This window comes from Eleutherodactylus coqui, chromosome 1, assembly GCF_035609145.1.
Source record: "Eleutherodactylus coqui strain aEleCoq1 chromosome 1, aEleCoq1.hap1, whole genome shotgun sequence".
NCBI lineage: Eukaryota > Metazoa > Chordata > Amphibia > Anura > Eleutherodactylidae > Eleutherodactylus > Eleutherodactylus coqui.
Genome location: NC_089837.1, coordinates 125,491,516 through 125,507,743, shown reverse-complemented (window position 1 = coordinate 125,507,743; position 16,228 = coordinate 125,491,516). Strand labels below are relative to the sequence as shown.

Genomic DNA, 16,228 nt, shown 5'->3' with positions numbered 1-16,228 from the left:
TCTACTTCGTGACTTCATATTTACAGGCTGCCCCAGTCCAGTTGCGGGATATCACAGGCTGCTGCAGTCAATGACAGAGCCCAGTGACATCCATAAACAGGCTAGACTGCAGACTACATATAAACAATGGGAGTTAGAACTGAGCAGCATCCCAGGACACAGTAGGGAGTGAGGGAGGGGTCAGTATATGACTGGTATTTTATGGCAGGGGCAGCTGGGTTTTATAGAGGAAAAAAAAGACCTCGGGCAACCCCTTTAAAGTGGTCAGTATTACAGATGATTGGCCATCCTGTAATACAAGGATGGTACAAAGTCCACCAGAATATTCCAGTTCACAAAGGTGGGTACCAAGCAAGAGACCATGGTTTATAACATCCATGTGTCCTAATACAGCATATGAACAGGGGTTGCGTTCTTGGCCCAACCCCTTTAATAACAATGTCTAAAACAATTTGCACCAAAACTTTGGTGCAAATAATGATTCAATTTAGGCACAAAGCTCAAATATCATGAATATACTGTATAATAATATATCACCCCCATCTGTCTTTGGTTTCGGTAGATCACTGTTTCAAATCACAAAAAAAGAGCTGAAAGTTGGCAGAAAATGGTGTACTTTGGCCTCTAAATTCTCTCCCAAAATTCTAAGTCTGCACCACTTACAATATTTACAGGAATTCTATGCAACATGCTATTCTTTAATATAGATGAGAAAATAACATTAATATCATGTATTATATTTAAAGGGCAACTCCGGCGAAAACACATTATTCCATCCTTGCCAGCCTCACCCGATTACCTGTCACATTCTGGAGGTCTCCTTTGTGTATATCACTTACTTTCCTACAGTGCTGTGTGATTAATCAGTAACTGATGGGGTGTCTATGCCCCCCTCCAGACCGTTTCTTTTGTAAAGCCCTCTAAGGTTTTGTGGTAGGGTCCATGCAACACCATAACACACTGAGAAATTGAATAGAAAATGAATTCATAACTCTCAAGTAGATCTGAGCGGATCAGAACTGAGATCACATGACCATTTGAGAAAAAAAAAAGGCTCGGGTCTTAGAGAGAAAGAAATAACTAACCAACTAAGGTAACACTAGCTGACATATATACTGGGGGGATAGCTACATGATGAAGGAATAGAAAACAAACCACTGGAGTGTCCCTTTAAATATATTAAAAATGTGCATTAAAAGTGCCTCTGTCAGCACCTTTGAGCAGCATAAACTATGTTATGGTGTTCAAAGGGAGAAGGAAAGGGAAGTCTGGGAGGTATGTTTTATACTCACCCAGCGCTCGGTTCCAGCGTTGTGTCCCCATGGACTTGGCGAGCACACGCAACTTGACTATTCAGAAAGCTGTGCGAGCTCACCTTTCATAGGAGTGATAGCGAAAGTGCACCACCTTGCACCAAGTTCACAGGGACTTAGCACAGGTAAGGGGGGGGGGGAGGGGGCTGGGTGACTATAAACTATACCTCCCCGGACCCTCGATCCTTCAACTTCGAGCACTAGAACATAGTTTATGCTGCTGAAAGATGCCGGCAGAAGCCCATTAACGAGAAGTATAATGTTCCACATCAATGTCCATATGTATAGCATTATAACTGCTAATGTGGATCAGTGGTTTGGGTCCGCAAAATATCCCTGCGACAAGGTACAATAAGGCCAGAGCATAGATAGGACTTAAGGTAGCAATTCTACAGCTGCAGACCTCAGGCCTATAATAAAATCTAGCAAATGATCTCCAAGAAGCATCATTAACAAAACATGCCCCATTAATGTTTTCCAGATGTTGTCCATCTACTCGAAAATTGTACATTACAAACACTGTCAAGAATGTAGGATAAAACCATAATTGTTCCTGCCCCCTCGTTATTGGATATTAAAAGATTACGTATGGCGAGTCTCAGCTGAGCACGAGAGGTGATGCTCCGGTTTTGAGAAAAAGAAATGCTATGAAGCAGTTTATGGCGATAGGCTGCTTCTTTTCGTCTTATCATCTGCATTACTTTCCTTATGTAGTTTACATGGAAAGTTAACTCTAGTTACAGGCTTCTTTCCAGGTCATCATTGTTCGAATACAGGAAATCTCATTTTTACCGGATGTTTGTCGCTTCCTGGTATGTTTTGGTCGCTCCATACGCACGGACAATAGCTCACCCATATTGTAGAGATGTTAAAGTTACACACACAGATTCGGATGTTGTATGTCTCAGTTCATGTAACTGCATGATTTCACTACCAACATAAATATGCCATGACATTAATTCATAGATTCAATGAACCACAAAATCTCAGATGCATTTTGGACTCTTAAAGGGGCTATCCCACCAAAAACATTTATCATCTATCTACAGAATAGGTTATAAATATTGGTTGGGACTGCCAAGGATAATGCAAACAAAGCACACCCAGAATCTACCATGAGAATGGAAGAGGCAGTGCACATGGTTGACCATTGCTCTATTCACTTTTATAAGACTCTGCGATTCACTTACCTGCCAGAGTTCCAGGAAGTGAATGAAGTGGTGATCATGCATGCGCACCACTGCTCCGTTCACCTGGGGGACTTTGGATGCGCCATTCTCATGATCCCTGGGGTCCCAGTGGTCAAGCATTTATCACCCATCTTCTAGATTGCTGAAAAAAATGTTTCTAGAGCAACAACCCCTTTTAAAGGGGTTGTGAGGTTTCTAAAGGAAATTTTTAATGACGACGGGTACACATGAGTTAAAACAACAGTTCCAGCAGTACTTCCCTGTCCTCAGTAGAGATGAGCGAGCATACTCACTAAGGCATACTACTCGAGTGAGTAGTGCCTTATTCAAGTACCTGCCCGCTCGTCTCTAAACATTCGGGTGCCGTCGGGTGAGAAGTGAGTTGCGGTGGTGAGCAGGGGGGAGCGGGGGGGATCCCCCCCCCCCGTTCCTCCCCGCTCTCCCCGCCGGCAGTCGAATCTTTAGAGACGAGCGGGCAGGTACTCGAATAAGGCACTACTCGCTCAAGTAGTTTGCCTTAGCGAGTATGCTCGCTCATCTCTAGTCCTCAGCCCTGGCGATGCAGTACAGTCCTCCGGTTCATTGTTGTCAACTGGAAACCGCATGATTGCTGCAGCCAATCCGAGGCCTCAACATCACTGCCCCTTGTCTTGGCATCAATGCTGACAACCAAAATACCAGGTCATCGCATCAGTGATGCTGCCGCCTTCAATTGGCTGTAGTGGTCACCTGGTGTCCGTTTGACGACAAAGCCAGAAAGGACTGCGGGGCTGCAGCAGTGAATCGCCAGGACCGAGGACAGGTAAGTACTCCTGGATCTGTTATTTTTAACTCATGTGCAAGTGTCATTAACATTTCAGTTAGTAACCGAACAACCCCTCTGCAATAGTAGATCTACCCAACATAAGAATGAGTGGTGTAATTTATAGAAAGCAAATTAGGTAATCAGTACTCGGAAGAAAACCTTATTCTTAGACAATCCCTATAATAATTTAAAAAATACTTAAATATTTTTTTCTCTAACCAAACCTTCAATGAATGTTACTTTATTTCAGTTCTTACAATGCTGTCAATGTGCAGAACTTTATTACAGGTGATCTAATACTATAGACTCCTACACTAATAGGAACATTACCTTTTCTTCTTTGTAATAATGAGCACATCATTGAACAGGAAGAAGTAGACCTGCTGTTTTGTCGTCCTCTTGGAGAAAATGCCAGTATCCTCCACAAAGGATGCAAGTTCCCCCCTCTTCAATAACCACCGAGACGATGACACTAAGGGGAAGGGCTGCAGAAGAAACATAGGAGGTCAACACAGGGCTGGCTATCGAATGAGTCCGTGTCCTAAAAAATGATGCATCTAAACAGTCAACATTTTCACAGCATGACCTGAGTACATAAATTGGACAGCATATACGAATTTTAGGAAATACCATTTAAAAAAGCTGTGACTATTTGACAACTGTTCAATTTTAATACGTTGTTAAACTTTACCAGCGTTTCAAGCTATAACAAGGGGTTAACAACTACAAAGAGTACAGTAATGGGTCTCTTGGTCCCGGGCCAGGCCATGGGACTAGTGGATGCATGATCAAATGTCTTTAGTCTGTGCCAAGATGCTGAAGGGCAGAGTGCCAACACTGGTAACTCCTTTCCTTAATGAAAGTACTCTGTTTCCTGCAAAGAATCAATGAAACAGGACAGTTCAGATGGAAATAACAAGATAGTACAGTCCGTTTTAACTCATCAACTGCCAAAGGTCCTTACTGAAGCAATGGCCAGTTGCGGTGATGTAATACGGCAGCACTAAGCCTTCTTGTACTTATCTACGGGATCTCCAGGTTTGACACTTTTAAAGAGGTTCTCTATCAGTAATTGCTTCCAGAGCTTAGATCGGTTGCTGTATATGTGATGCCCAGGGGCGTAACTATAGAGGGTGCAGGGGATGCGGTTGCACCCGGGCCCAGGAGCCTTAGGCGGCCCATAAGGCCTCTCTTCTCCAGTACTATAAGTAAAGCATTATAGTTGGGGGCCCCGTTACAAGTTTTGCATCGGGGCCTGGGAGCTTTAAATTACGCCTCTGGTGATGCCAATAGTGTCTATATTGTGCTACTACTAACAGTGGTTAGTTATCACCTCTATAGAATGTATACTGGAAATGTTTCTAATGCAAATCAACACAAAACAGTTCTGGAAGTTGTACATATTTTACTTGGGGACGTGTATGGAGCCATTGTCATGTATTTGTAATGCCATCCAGGAAAACATCACAATGTGAATGAACCCATTCAAAAGAATGGGGTTCATATTTGTGTGGCTCGCAAGAAACAAATCATGTGCGATTTTGTTGCCAGTGTGAAGGCGCCCTAAAAGTACAAATAAAAAAAAAACAACTCACAATATGTATTGCCTCATCAGCATAAAAACTTGCATGTACACCAATCCTAAACTCCAAGGGGGCTCAAAATCTATTCCTCTATTCCGCACACTAGACCACATATAGAGCAACCAATCATAATGCACCTTTCATTTCTCCAGGTCAGGTTTACAAATGGAAGAGGTGATCTGATTTGTTGCTACGAAAAACCCAGAATCTTCCACTTAGGCTACAAATTATACACTGTTACATCTTCTGTAAGACCAATTTAATTGGAAGTCAATCATTAAAGATTCAGAAGTGTTCCGGACTGACATCCATATTTGTAAACTGTTATTCAGTACATAGCGATTATATTATATAAATGACATTCCTAAAAACTTACTCAGCTTCATTTTCTCAATAATGATTTATAATTACTTAGATCCCTCAGGGTTAGGGAAATTGTTTGGAACCTGGGAAACAATAGGATTAACGTCACGTTGTATGGTACATTTAGCAACACACAAGAAGATAGGAAGTAAGTGGAATGAGTACGTGGCAGATCTTCCCCCGGGTTATACACCAACATGTAATTGAGGAGAGGCACCTACTGTAAATACCTGGATGCTAGTGTAAGAGAATAGGTGCTAGTATGTCTCCAGACTAAAAGCTGAAGAGAGGAAGACAAATGTTACAAAACACTGACTACAGTTATACAGCAGATTTTACCCTAACTTCCTGCAAGGTTTTTTTCTTTTCTTGTTTTTGAATTAATTATTACGGTGCCCTTGGGTGTCTTCGCCACAGATCTATTACTACAGGCGTATTCATCATTGCACTTAGAGCAAGCTCGGAGTGTAGAGAGCATGCTCCGAGGGTAGGGAGCATGCTCCGAGGGTAGGGAGCATGCTCCGAGGGTAGGGAGCATGCTCCGAGGGTAGGGAGCATGCTCCGAGGGTAGGGAGCATGCTCCGAGGGTAGGGAGCATGCTCCGAGGGTAGGGAGCATGCTCCGAGGGTAGAGAGCATGCTCCGAGGGTAGAGAGCATGCTCCGAGGGTAGAGAGCATGCTCCGAGGGTAGAGAGCATGCTCCGAGGGTAGAGAGCATGCTCCGAGGGTAGAGAGCATGCTCCGAGGGTAGAGAGCATGCTCCGAGTGTAGAAAACTTGCTCTGCTCATCACAGCCAGGAGCATCTCCGTAGCACATGCTCTGACTGTTCATTACTCGACCACACTCCACAGAGCATACTCAGAGTGTGCTACCTGTGCTCGATCCAAAAGCAGAATTGAACGTAGAGCATCAAAACGGTTGTGGATCCAATTTTTCCAGCACAGACAGCTGTGTAACATTAAAATGGATGCAGCAGCAGCACAGATGTACGACCCCAACTGCAAAATCATTGGGATGCTGTGCAAAATGTAAATAGATGTAAAGAAAAAAAAAATGCAATGATTTGGAAATCTCTTGTAACCATATTTATGCAGTAGAACAAAGATCACATATCAGAAGGTGAATGTGGGATATTTTTCCATTTCATTTTTAAAAAATGAACTCATTTAGAAATTGATGGCAACAACACATCTCACAAAAAGTTGGAACAGGGCCGTGTCTACCATTGTGTAGCATCTTATCTTCCTTTTATAACAATCTGTAAAGTCTTGGAAGTGAGGAGTAGTTGGAGTTTTGGGAGAGGAATGCTGTCCATTCTGAGGTTGGAGTCTAGCTGCTCAACAGTCCTGGGTCTTTTATGCTAGATTTTTAGTTTCATAATGCGCCAAATTCTATTGGTGAAACGTCTAGACTGCAGGCAGCCCATTCAGCACCCGAAGTCTTCTTCTGTGAAGCCATGCTGTTGTGATGAATGCAGTATGTGGTTTAACATTGTCTTGCTGAGATATGCAAGGCCTTCCCTGAAAAAAGTCATAATGCCTTTCAAGATGTGTACTCTGCCCATTCCATAGGCACTAATGCAACATCGTACCATCAGAGATGATGCAGGCTTTTGAACTGCACAATAACAAGCTGGATGGTAAATTCTATTTTTGAAGAGTTTTCCATTTTGCCTCAGTCCATTTTAAATGAGCTTTGGTCCAGAGGGGATGTTGGCAATTCTGGATTGTGTTGATATATGGTTTCTTCTTTGCATGGTACAGTTTTAACTTCCATTTGTGGATTGCACGGTGACAGTGATTTCTGGAAGTATTCCTGAGCCCATGCAGTGATTTGCATTACAGAATCACGCCTGTTTTTAATGCAATGCCCAACCTGACCACTGTATTGAGAACGGAGCTGTCTGCTTCATCCAAAAACCAGCTTAGTTTACAAGCACAGTTTACAAAGAGGAGGAGAGGTGATCAAGGCTCATGAGGAGCTGAAACTAGTCCTCTGGACCTGTGATTTTTATATGCACGGATTACAATAAAAGGAGTTTTTATTCACGGTACTTCAAGTTCCCACCTGTTTGATTCTGCATTACAGTTTACAAACAACTGATCGACAGGGATCCCAAGCAGTAGACACCTGCTAATCTATCCTGCAGATAGACCATTGATAGTTTACAACTAGACAAACCCCTTTAAAAAGGTATTATATCACCCAAACCTTTTTTTTAAATCATATTACCAGATATTAGAAAAATTAAGCGCGTTTTAATTTTCTGTTTGTAGACCTTTTAATTCTATTGTCTGTACATGACAGGTTTCTTTAAGGCCTCATGTCCACGGGGAAAATCAGATCCGCTGCAGATTCTACATGTAGAATCTGCAGCGGGTCCCTCCTGCCCCGCGGACATGAGCGCTGAAAATAGCAATTTAAAAGCATTTACCTATCCGTAGCGGGCGGCGAAGCTCTGCTCTTCCTCACGGCCGGATCTTCATTTTCGGCCGGCGGATGAATTCCTGACGCCGGCGGTACGTCGCCGACACGTCGTCGACGTGCCGCGCGCATGCGCCGGGCACATCCGCCGAGCCGAAGCAAGGGAGATGCGGCCGTGAGGAAGAGCAGAGCTTCGCGGCCCGCTGCGGGTGAGTAAATGCTTTAAATTCCTATTTTAGGTCTCCCGCGGATCCGGACGGCTTCCATAGGCTTCAATAGAAGCCCGCGGGAGCCGTCCCCGCGGGAGACCCGCATGAAAATGGAGCATGGTCCAGATCTTTTCATGCTCCATTTTTTTAAAAATCACTTTTATTGACGATCCGCGGGTATTTATCTACCCGCGGGTGGTCAATGCATCCCTATGGGGTGCGGATCCGCGCGCGGGAGATCCGCTGCGGATTTTAAATCTCATTTTGCCCGTGGACATGAGCCCTAAGGGAAAATGAAGATCCGGCCGTGAGGAAGAGCAGAGCTTCGCCGCCCGCTACGGATAGGTAAATGCTTTTAAATTGCTATTTTCAGCGCTCATGTCCGCGGGGCAGGAGGGACCCGCTGCAGATTCTACATGTAGAATCTGCAGCGGATCTGATTTTCCCCGTGGACATGAGGCCTAATTCTATTGTCTGTACTGTCAGTATAATCCCGCCTCTGATATTAGTGAGATGACTGCTAAACAGCTTTCTCTATAGAACACAAAGTATCATCTTATTATTAGGCTTTGTTGTCAGTGTGACAAATGCAGAATTTTAGGACATTTTTTTATTATAAAATTGTGACTGAAAATTAAAAAAATACCGAATTTTTGGTGATTTTTTTTCACAAAAATGTGATTTATATAAAATAGGTAATTTTTTTATGACACATTCCCTTTAAGATATACTGTACTTTGGTTATTTATAGAATAGGAAGAGTAAAAGTACTTTCTTTGGAATAACTAGAAAACACTCCAAAAGGGTACAAATATAAGGTGAAAACAAACGATTGCTACGGAAAGTCAATACGTTGTTCTTGGCACCTTTACATTCCTGTAATCCCCAAGAGCAAAGACAGATTTGTATAAAAAAGTTTCCTTTAGGCTGGATTCACATGGCGCGGATTTGCTGCGGAATTACCATGCAGACCGTCCGCACGGAAATTCCACTGCATTTACAATAGCAGCAAAGTGGACGTGATTTTGAAAATCTCGTCCACATGCTGCGGAAATAACCAGCACAAATGCGGAAAATGACATACGGTGCGGAATTCAAATCCGCGACATGTCAATTATGTCGCCACTGCCGCTGCAGAATTCACCCCTCTCAATGAGGGTGTGAATTCCACACAGAAATTTGCGATAAAACGCACTTCAAAACCCGTACCAAATGGTGCGAGCTTGGAGGCAGGTATTCCGTGGCTTACATTCTGCTGTAAATCCGCTCTGTGTGAGTGAGGCCTTCCGGTATATTCACACCAGATGTAGCAGAAATGGTGTGGATAGAAAAATTAGCACCAAAATCCACATCAAAACTACACTGAAAAAAATGCATCAAAATCCCCACCATTGGCGCCGAATTAGATGTGGCGTTTCTGCAGATCTGCAGCAGGCTTTCTCGCCTTTATTTGAAAGGGTGAAATCTGCTGCAGATCCGCATCAAAAACAGTGTCAAAATCTGCCCCAGTGGTGAAGTTCTTGGCGTAGCTTTGATGCGGCTTTTCCGCTATGTGTGAACATACCCTTAAAAGAATGATACTGTGCTGGTATGTTGTAAACTAACAAAATGCGACAATATCCCCACCATAACTCTGCAGTAGGGGCCGACATCCAGGCGTCTCAATGAACATTTATGTTACATATGCACACTGCAGTGTTCGTTCACAAGTAGCATTAAACTTCAAGATACATTACATTTCATATAATTTCTATGCATGAATGTTATCATATATTATGCATCTATCACAAACATATGCCTTAACTCATGTATACCGCGTTTCCCCGAAAATAAGACAGTGTCATATTAATTTTTGTTCAAAAAGGTTTAACTTTTTTACATGTATAGCTGCCTGGACACTATTTACATAGTAACATAGTTCGTAAGGCTGAATGAAGACAATGTCCATCTAGTCCAGCCTGTCTAGCCTCCTGTTTTGTTGATCCAGAGGAAGGCAAAAAACCCCAAGAGCAGAAGCCAATAGCCCTTTTTGGGAAAAAATTCCTTCCCGACTCCCTAATGGCAATCAGACTGTTCCCTGGATCAACCCCTAATAGTTCCTACCTGCCTGTATACCCGGATTAACAAATAACCTTAGATTTATAGCCTATAATATCCTTCCTCTCCAGAAAGAAATCTAGTCCCCTTTTAAACTCCTCTAAGGATTTTGCCATCGCCACGTCCTCAGGCAGAGAGTTCCACAGTCTAACTGCTCTAACAGTAAAGAATCCCTTTCTATGTTGGTGATGAAACCTGCTTTCCTCCAACGGTAACAAGAGGACCTCCGTTACGTTTACAGTCCTGGGTATAAACAGATCCTGGGAGAGATCCTTGTATTGTCCCCTCATGTACTTATACATGGTTATTTGGTCGCCTCTTAACCTTTTTTCTAGAGTAAATAGTCCCAATTTGGATAGCCTCTCTGGGTATTCCAGTCCCGTCATTCCATGTATTAGTTTAGTTGCCCTTCTTTGAACCCCCTCCAATACCGTAGCATCTTTCCTGAGCACCGGTGACCAGAACTGTACGCAGTATTCCATGTGAGGCCTGACAAGTGCCTTATATAGTGGAAGGATAATGTTCTCGTCCCTCGCCCCTATACCCCTTTTAATGCATCCCAAAACTTTATTTGCCTTTGCAGCAGCTGATTGGCATTGGTTACTCCAGTTTAGTCTATAGTCCCCTAGTACCCCCAGGTCTTTTTCCATATCACTTTTCCCTAGCGGTACCCCATTAAGTGAATATTGGTAACATTCATTCTTGCTGCCCATGTGCATAACCTTACATTCATCAACATTGAACTTCATTTGCCATTTTTCTGCCCAAGCCCCCAGCTTATCCAGGTCCGTTTGTAGCCGCACATTGTCCTCCATTGCATTAATTATATTGTATAATTTTGTGTAATCTGCAAATATTGAAATTTTGCTGTGCAGTCCCTCTATCAGGTCGTTGATAAATATATTGAACAGAATGGGGCCCAATACTGAACCTTGTGGCACCCCACTAGTGACTGTGGCCCAATCGGAGTATGAGCCATTTATTACCACCCTCTGCTTTCTATCATTGAGCCAATTTTTAACCCAGTTACACACGTTTTCACCCAATCCAAGCGGTCTCATTTTGTATATTAGCCTACTATGTGGCACGGTGTCAAAGGCTTTAGAGAAGTCCAGATATACGAGATCCATAGACTCTCCCAGCTCCAGCTTAGAGCTTACTTCATCGTAGAAACTGATCAGATTTGTCTGACATGAGCGACCCTTCATGAATCCATGCTGATGAGGAGTTATTCCCTTGTTCTCCTTGAGGTGCTCATCGATGGCGTCTCTCAGAATCCCCTCGAAAATTTTTCCCGATACTGAAGTGAGACTTACCGGCCTGTAGTTGCCAGGCTCACTTTTGGTCCCCTTTTTATAAATTGGAACCACATTGGCAATGCACCAATCCAATGGTACAACACCGGTCTTGATAGTGTCTAGAAATATTAGGTATAGCGGCCTAGCTAACTCATCACTTAGTTCCCTTAGTATCCTTGGGTGTATTCCATCTGGGCCTGGCGATTTATCGATTTTAATCTTCGTTAACCTGTTCCGCTCTTCCTCCTGCGTTAGGTATGACATATTTTGCGAGGGGTTTATTTTATTCCCCTGTATCTCGTGTGGCATTTCCTTTTCGTTTGTGAATACGCTTGAAAAGAAACTATTTAGTAGATTTGCCTTCCCTCCATCATCTTCAATGATTTCCCCTGCATTATTTGTTAAAGGGCCAGTGCTCTCCCTGCAAATCCTTTTGCTGTTAATATAGTTGAAAAATAGTTTTGGGTTGTTTTTGCTCTCTTTGGCGATCAGTCTTTCCGCCGCCTCCTTGGCAATTTTGATCGTATCTTTGCAAATTTATTTTTTTTCCCTGTACGATTTTAGTGCTTCTTCGCTGCCTTCTTGCTTTAGTAGTTTGAACGCTTTCTTTTTTTCGTTTATTGACCCTCTTACCGTCTTGTCGAGCCACATTGGTTTCCTTTTGGTTGAGAATCTTTTATTTTTGAAGGGGATGAACTGTTCACATGAAGTGATTAGGATCCTTTTGAACTTCTACCATTTGTCCTCTGTACTGGCATTTTTGAGGATGTTGTCCCATTTAATGTTACCGATGGTAGTTCTAAGCTCATCAAATTTTGCTTTACTAAAGTTTAGTTTGTTTGTCACTCCCTGATAATGCTTCTTATTGAATGACAGTTGGAAGTTGATTATATTGTGGTCACTGTTCCCCAAGTGCCCCTCAACCTGTACCCCCTTTATTCGGTCCGGTTTGTTAGTTAGTACTAGGTCCAGAATGGCCCTACCTCTAGTTGGTTCCTGCACAAGTTGGTTCAGGTAATTATCTTTATCTTTAATTACTCTCAAGAACTTATCACCCCTGTGAGATTTGCAGGTCTCATTTTCCCATATTATATCTGGATAATTAAAGTCCCCCATTATAATTACTTCATTGCAGTTTGACACTTCTTCTATCTGCCTTAATAGTAAGTTTTCAGTTTCTTCTGTTGCTTTTGGTGGTCTATAGAAAACCCCTATCAGGCTTTTGTTATTTTTTCTTCCCTGTATTTCTACCCACAGAGATTCCACCTGTTCTTCTCCTACCCCTATGTCCTCCCGTAGTCTCGGATTTAAGTTCGATTTGACGTACAGACATACCCCTCCCCCTTTCTGGTTTCTTCAGTCTCTTCTGAAGAGATTGTACCCCTGTAAATTCGCCGCCCAATCACACTTATCATCAAGCCATGTTTCCGTTATTCCAACTATATCATAACTCTCATCAGTCATTCTTGCTTCAAGCTCACCCACTTTACCAATCAGACTTCGTGCATTTGTGGTCATACAATTGATATCTTTATTTTTGTTTTTTAAATTCGTTTTGTTGCTATTCGTACTAACAGCTGACCTCACATTTCTAACTGTACTATCCCCACCCCCTGCTCGACCCCCATTCCCATTTCTTTGACCCAGGTTGCTATCTACACTGGCTACCCCACTATTTCTCATTTTGCCCTCCCCCCTAGTCCCTAGTTTAAACACTCCTCCAGCCTTCTAGCCATTTTTTCCCCCAGCACAGCTGCACCCTCCCCATTAAGATGCAGCCCATCCCTACGGTAGAGCCTGTAGCCGATAGCAAAGTCAGCCCAGTTCTCCAGGAACCCAAATCTCTCCTTCTTACACCAACTCTGGAGCCACTTGTTTACCTCCCTAAGATCCTGCTGCCTTTCTAGTGTGGCCTTAGGTGCAGGTAGTATTTCCGAGAAAACTACCCTGGAGGTCCGCGCCCTAAGCTTGGACCCTAGGTCCCTGAAATCATTTTTGAGGGCCCTCCATTGACCTCTAACTTGTTCATTGGTGCCAACGTGCACCATGACCGCTGGATCCTCACCAGCCCCTCCCAGTAATCTGTCAATCCGATCCGCGATGTGTCGAACTCGAGCGCCAGGAAGACAACACACCGTTCGACGATTCCGGTCTTTATGGCAGATTGCCCTCTCTGTCCCCCTAATAATTGAGTCCCCCACCACTAGGACCTGTCTAGCCTGCCCTACGCTCCCCGTCCCCTTCTCACTGGAGCAGTCATCCCCCTGGCGTTCAGAGGGCGTGTCGTGCTGCAGCGGTGCTGGCTCTGTAATGGCATCCCCCTCATCTGCCAACGTTGCAAACTTGTTGGGTTGTGCCAGTTCAGGACTAGCCTCCCTTGTTCTCTTCCCTCTACCCCTCTTTCTATCTGTCACCCAGCTGACTGCCTGCTCCCTCTGTTCTTCTGTACTACCATCCGCCCCCGCCTCTACCCCAGCGAGTGCCTGCTCAGTGAGCACCAAACTCCTTTCCATGATGTCAATGGCTCTCAGTGTTGCCAGTTGCCCATTTAGATCCAGGATTTGGGCTTCTAAATGTGCGACGTGCACGCATCTTGCGCAACAGTATGCACCCTCGATCGGCTGATCAAAGACCGCATACATTGCACAAGTAGCACACTGGATGACATTGCCAGGCATGGAGCTCATCCTAATGGGGATCTACAATTTACTTGTGGAAGTAGTGAAGATAGACTTGTTCACACTCCGCTCACACACTGTCGCCTATGTGCAACCACTCACTCGCTGCCTCCTGCAAAGACCACTCACGCGCAACCGCTCACACGCTGCCCCCTCTGCGCAACCGCTCACACGCTGCCCCCTCTGCGCAACCGCTCACACGCTGACCCCTCTGCGCAACCGCTCACACGCTGACCCCTGCTCGCAACCGCTCACACGCTGACCCCTCTGTGCAACCGCTCACACGCTGACCCCTCTGCGCAACCGCTCACACGCTGACCCCTCTGCGCAACCGCTCACACGCTGACCCCTCTGCGCAACCGCTCACACGCTGACCCCTCTGCGCAACCGCTCACACGCTGACCCCTCTGCGCAACCGCTCACACGCTGACCCCTCTGCGCAACCGCTCACACGCTGACCCCTGCTCGCAACCGCTCACACGCTGACCCCTGCTCGCAACCGCTCACACGCTGACCCCTGCTCGCAACCGCTCACACGCTGACCCCTCTGCGCAACCGCTCACACGCTGACCCCTGCTCGCAACCGCTCACACGCTGACCCCTGCTCGCAACCGCTCACACGCTGACCCCTGCTCGCAACCGCTCACACGCTGACCCCTGCTCGCAACCGCTCACACGCTGACCCCTGCTCGCAACCGCTCACACGCTGACCCCTGTTCGCAACCGCTCACACGCTGACCCCTGCTCGCAACCGCTCACACGCTGACCCCTGCGCGCAACCGCTCACACGCTGACCCCTGCGCGCAACCGCTCACACGCTGACCCCTGCGCGCAACCGCTCACACGCTGACCCCTCTGCGCAACCGCTCACACGCTGACTCCTCTGCGCAACCGCTCACACGCTGACCCCTCTGCGCAACCGCTCACACGCTGACCCCTCTGCGCAACCGCTCACACGCTGACCCCTGCTCGCAACCGCTCACACGCTGACCCCTGCTCGCAACCGCTCACACGCTGACCCCTGCTCGCAACCGCTCACACGCTGACCCCTGCTCGCAACCGCTCACACGCTGACCCCTGCTCGCAACCGCTCACACGCTGACCCCTGCTCGCAACCGCTCACACGCTGACCCCTGCTCGCAACCGCTCACACGCTGACCCCTGCTCGCAACCGCTCACACGCTGACCCCTGCTCGCAACCGCTCACACGCTGACGCCTGCACGCAACCGCTCACACGCTGACGCCTGCACGCAACCGCTCACACGCTGATGCCTGCACGCAACCGCTCACACGCTGATGCCTGCACGCAACCGCTCACACGCTGATGCCTGCACGCAACCGCTCACACGCTGATGCCTGCACGCAACCGCTCACACGCTGATGCCTGCACGCAACCGCTCACACGCTGATGCCTGCACGCAACCGCTCACACGCTGATGCCTGCACGCAACCGCTCACACGCTGATGCCTGCACGCAACCGCTCACACGCTGATGCCTGCTCGCAACCGCTCACACGCTGATGCTTGCACGCAACCGCTCACACGCTGATGCTTGCACGCAACCGCTCACACGCTGATGCTTGCACGCAACCGCTCACACGCTGATGCTTGCACGCAACCGCTCACACGCTGATGCCTGCACGCAACCGCTCACACGCTGATGCCTGCACGCAACCGCTCACACGCTGATGCCTGCACGCAACCGCTCACACGCTGATGCCTGCACGCAACCGCTCACACGCTGATGCCTGCACGCAACCGCTCACACGCTGATGCCTGCACGCAACCGCTCACACGCTGATGCCTGCACGCAACCGCTCACACGCTGATGCCTGCACGCAACCGCTCACACGCTGATGCCTGCACGCAACCGCTCACACGCTGATGCCTGCACGCAACCGCTCACACGCTGATGCCTGCACGCAACCGCTCACACGCTGATGCCTGCTCGCAACCGCTCACACACTGACCCCTGCTCGCAACCGCTCACACGCTGATGCTTACCCTCAGCTCAACCGCTCACACGCTGATGCCTGCACGCAACCGCTCACACGCTGATGCCTGCACGCAACCGCTCACACGCTGATGCCTGCTCGCAACCGCTCACACACTGACCCCTGCTCGCAACCGCTCACACGCTGATGCTTACCCTCAGCTCAACCGCTCACACGCTGATGCCTGCACGCAACCGCTCACACGCTGACGCTTACCCTCAGCTCAACCGCTCACACAACAAAAAAAATATATTTTTTTTCTTCTCCTCACA

At 46.5% G+C, this 16,228-nt stretch overlaps 1 protein-coding gene across 1 annotated transcript in view; it reads right to left on the bottom strand.

Moving 5' to 3' along the window:
- The window catches only part of ARHGEF26 (Rho guanine nucleotide exchange factor 26), a 129,284-nt gene that overhangs the window by 34,655 nt on the left and 78,401 nt on the right, over window positions 1-16,228 (bottom strand). The window contains exon 11 of the mRNA XM_066600111.1: window positions 3,639-3,793. Within this exon, the coding sequence (XP_066456208.1) occupies window positions 3,639-3,793 (155 nt within the window). The remainder of the gene's footprint in view (window positions 1-3,638; window positions 3,794-16,228) is intronic.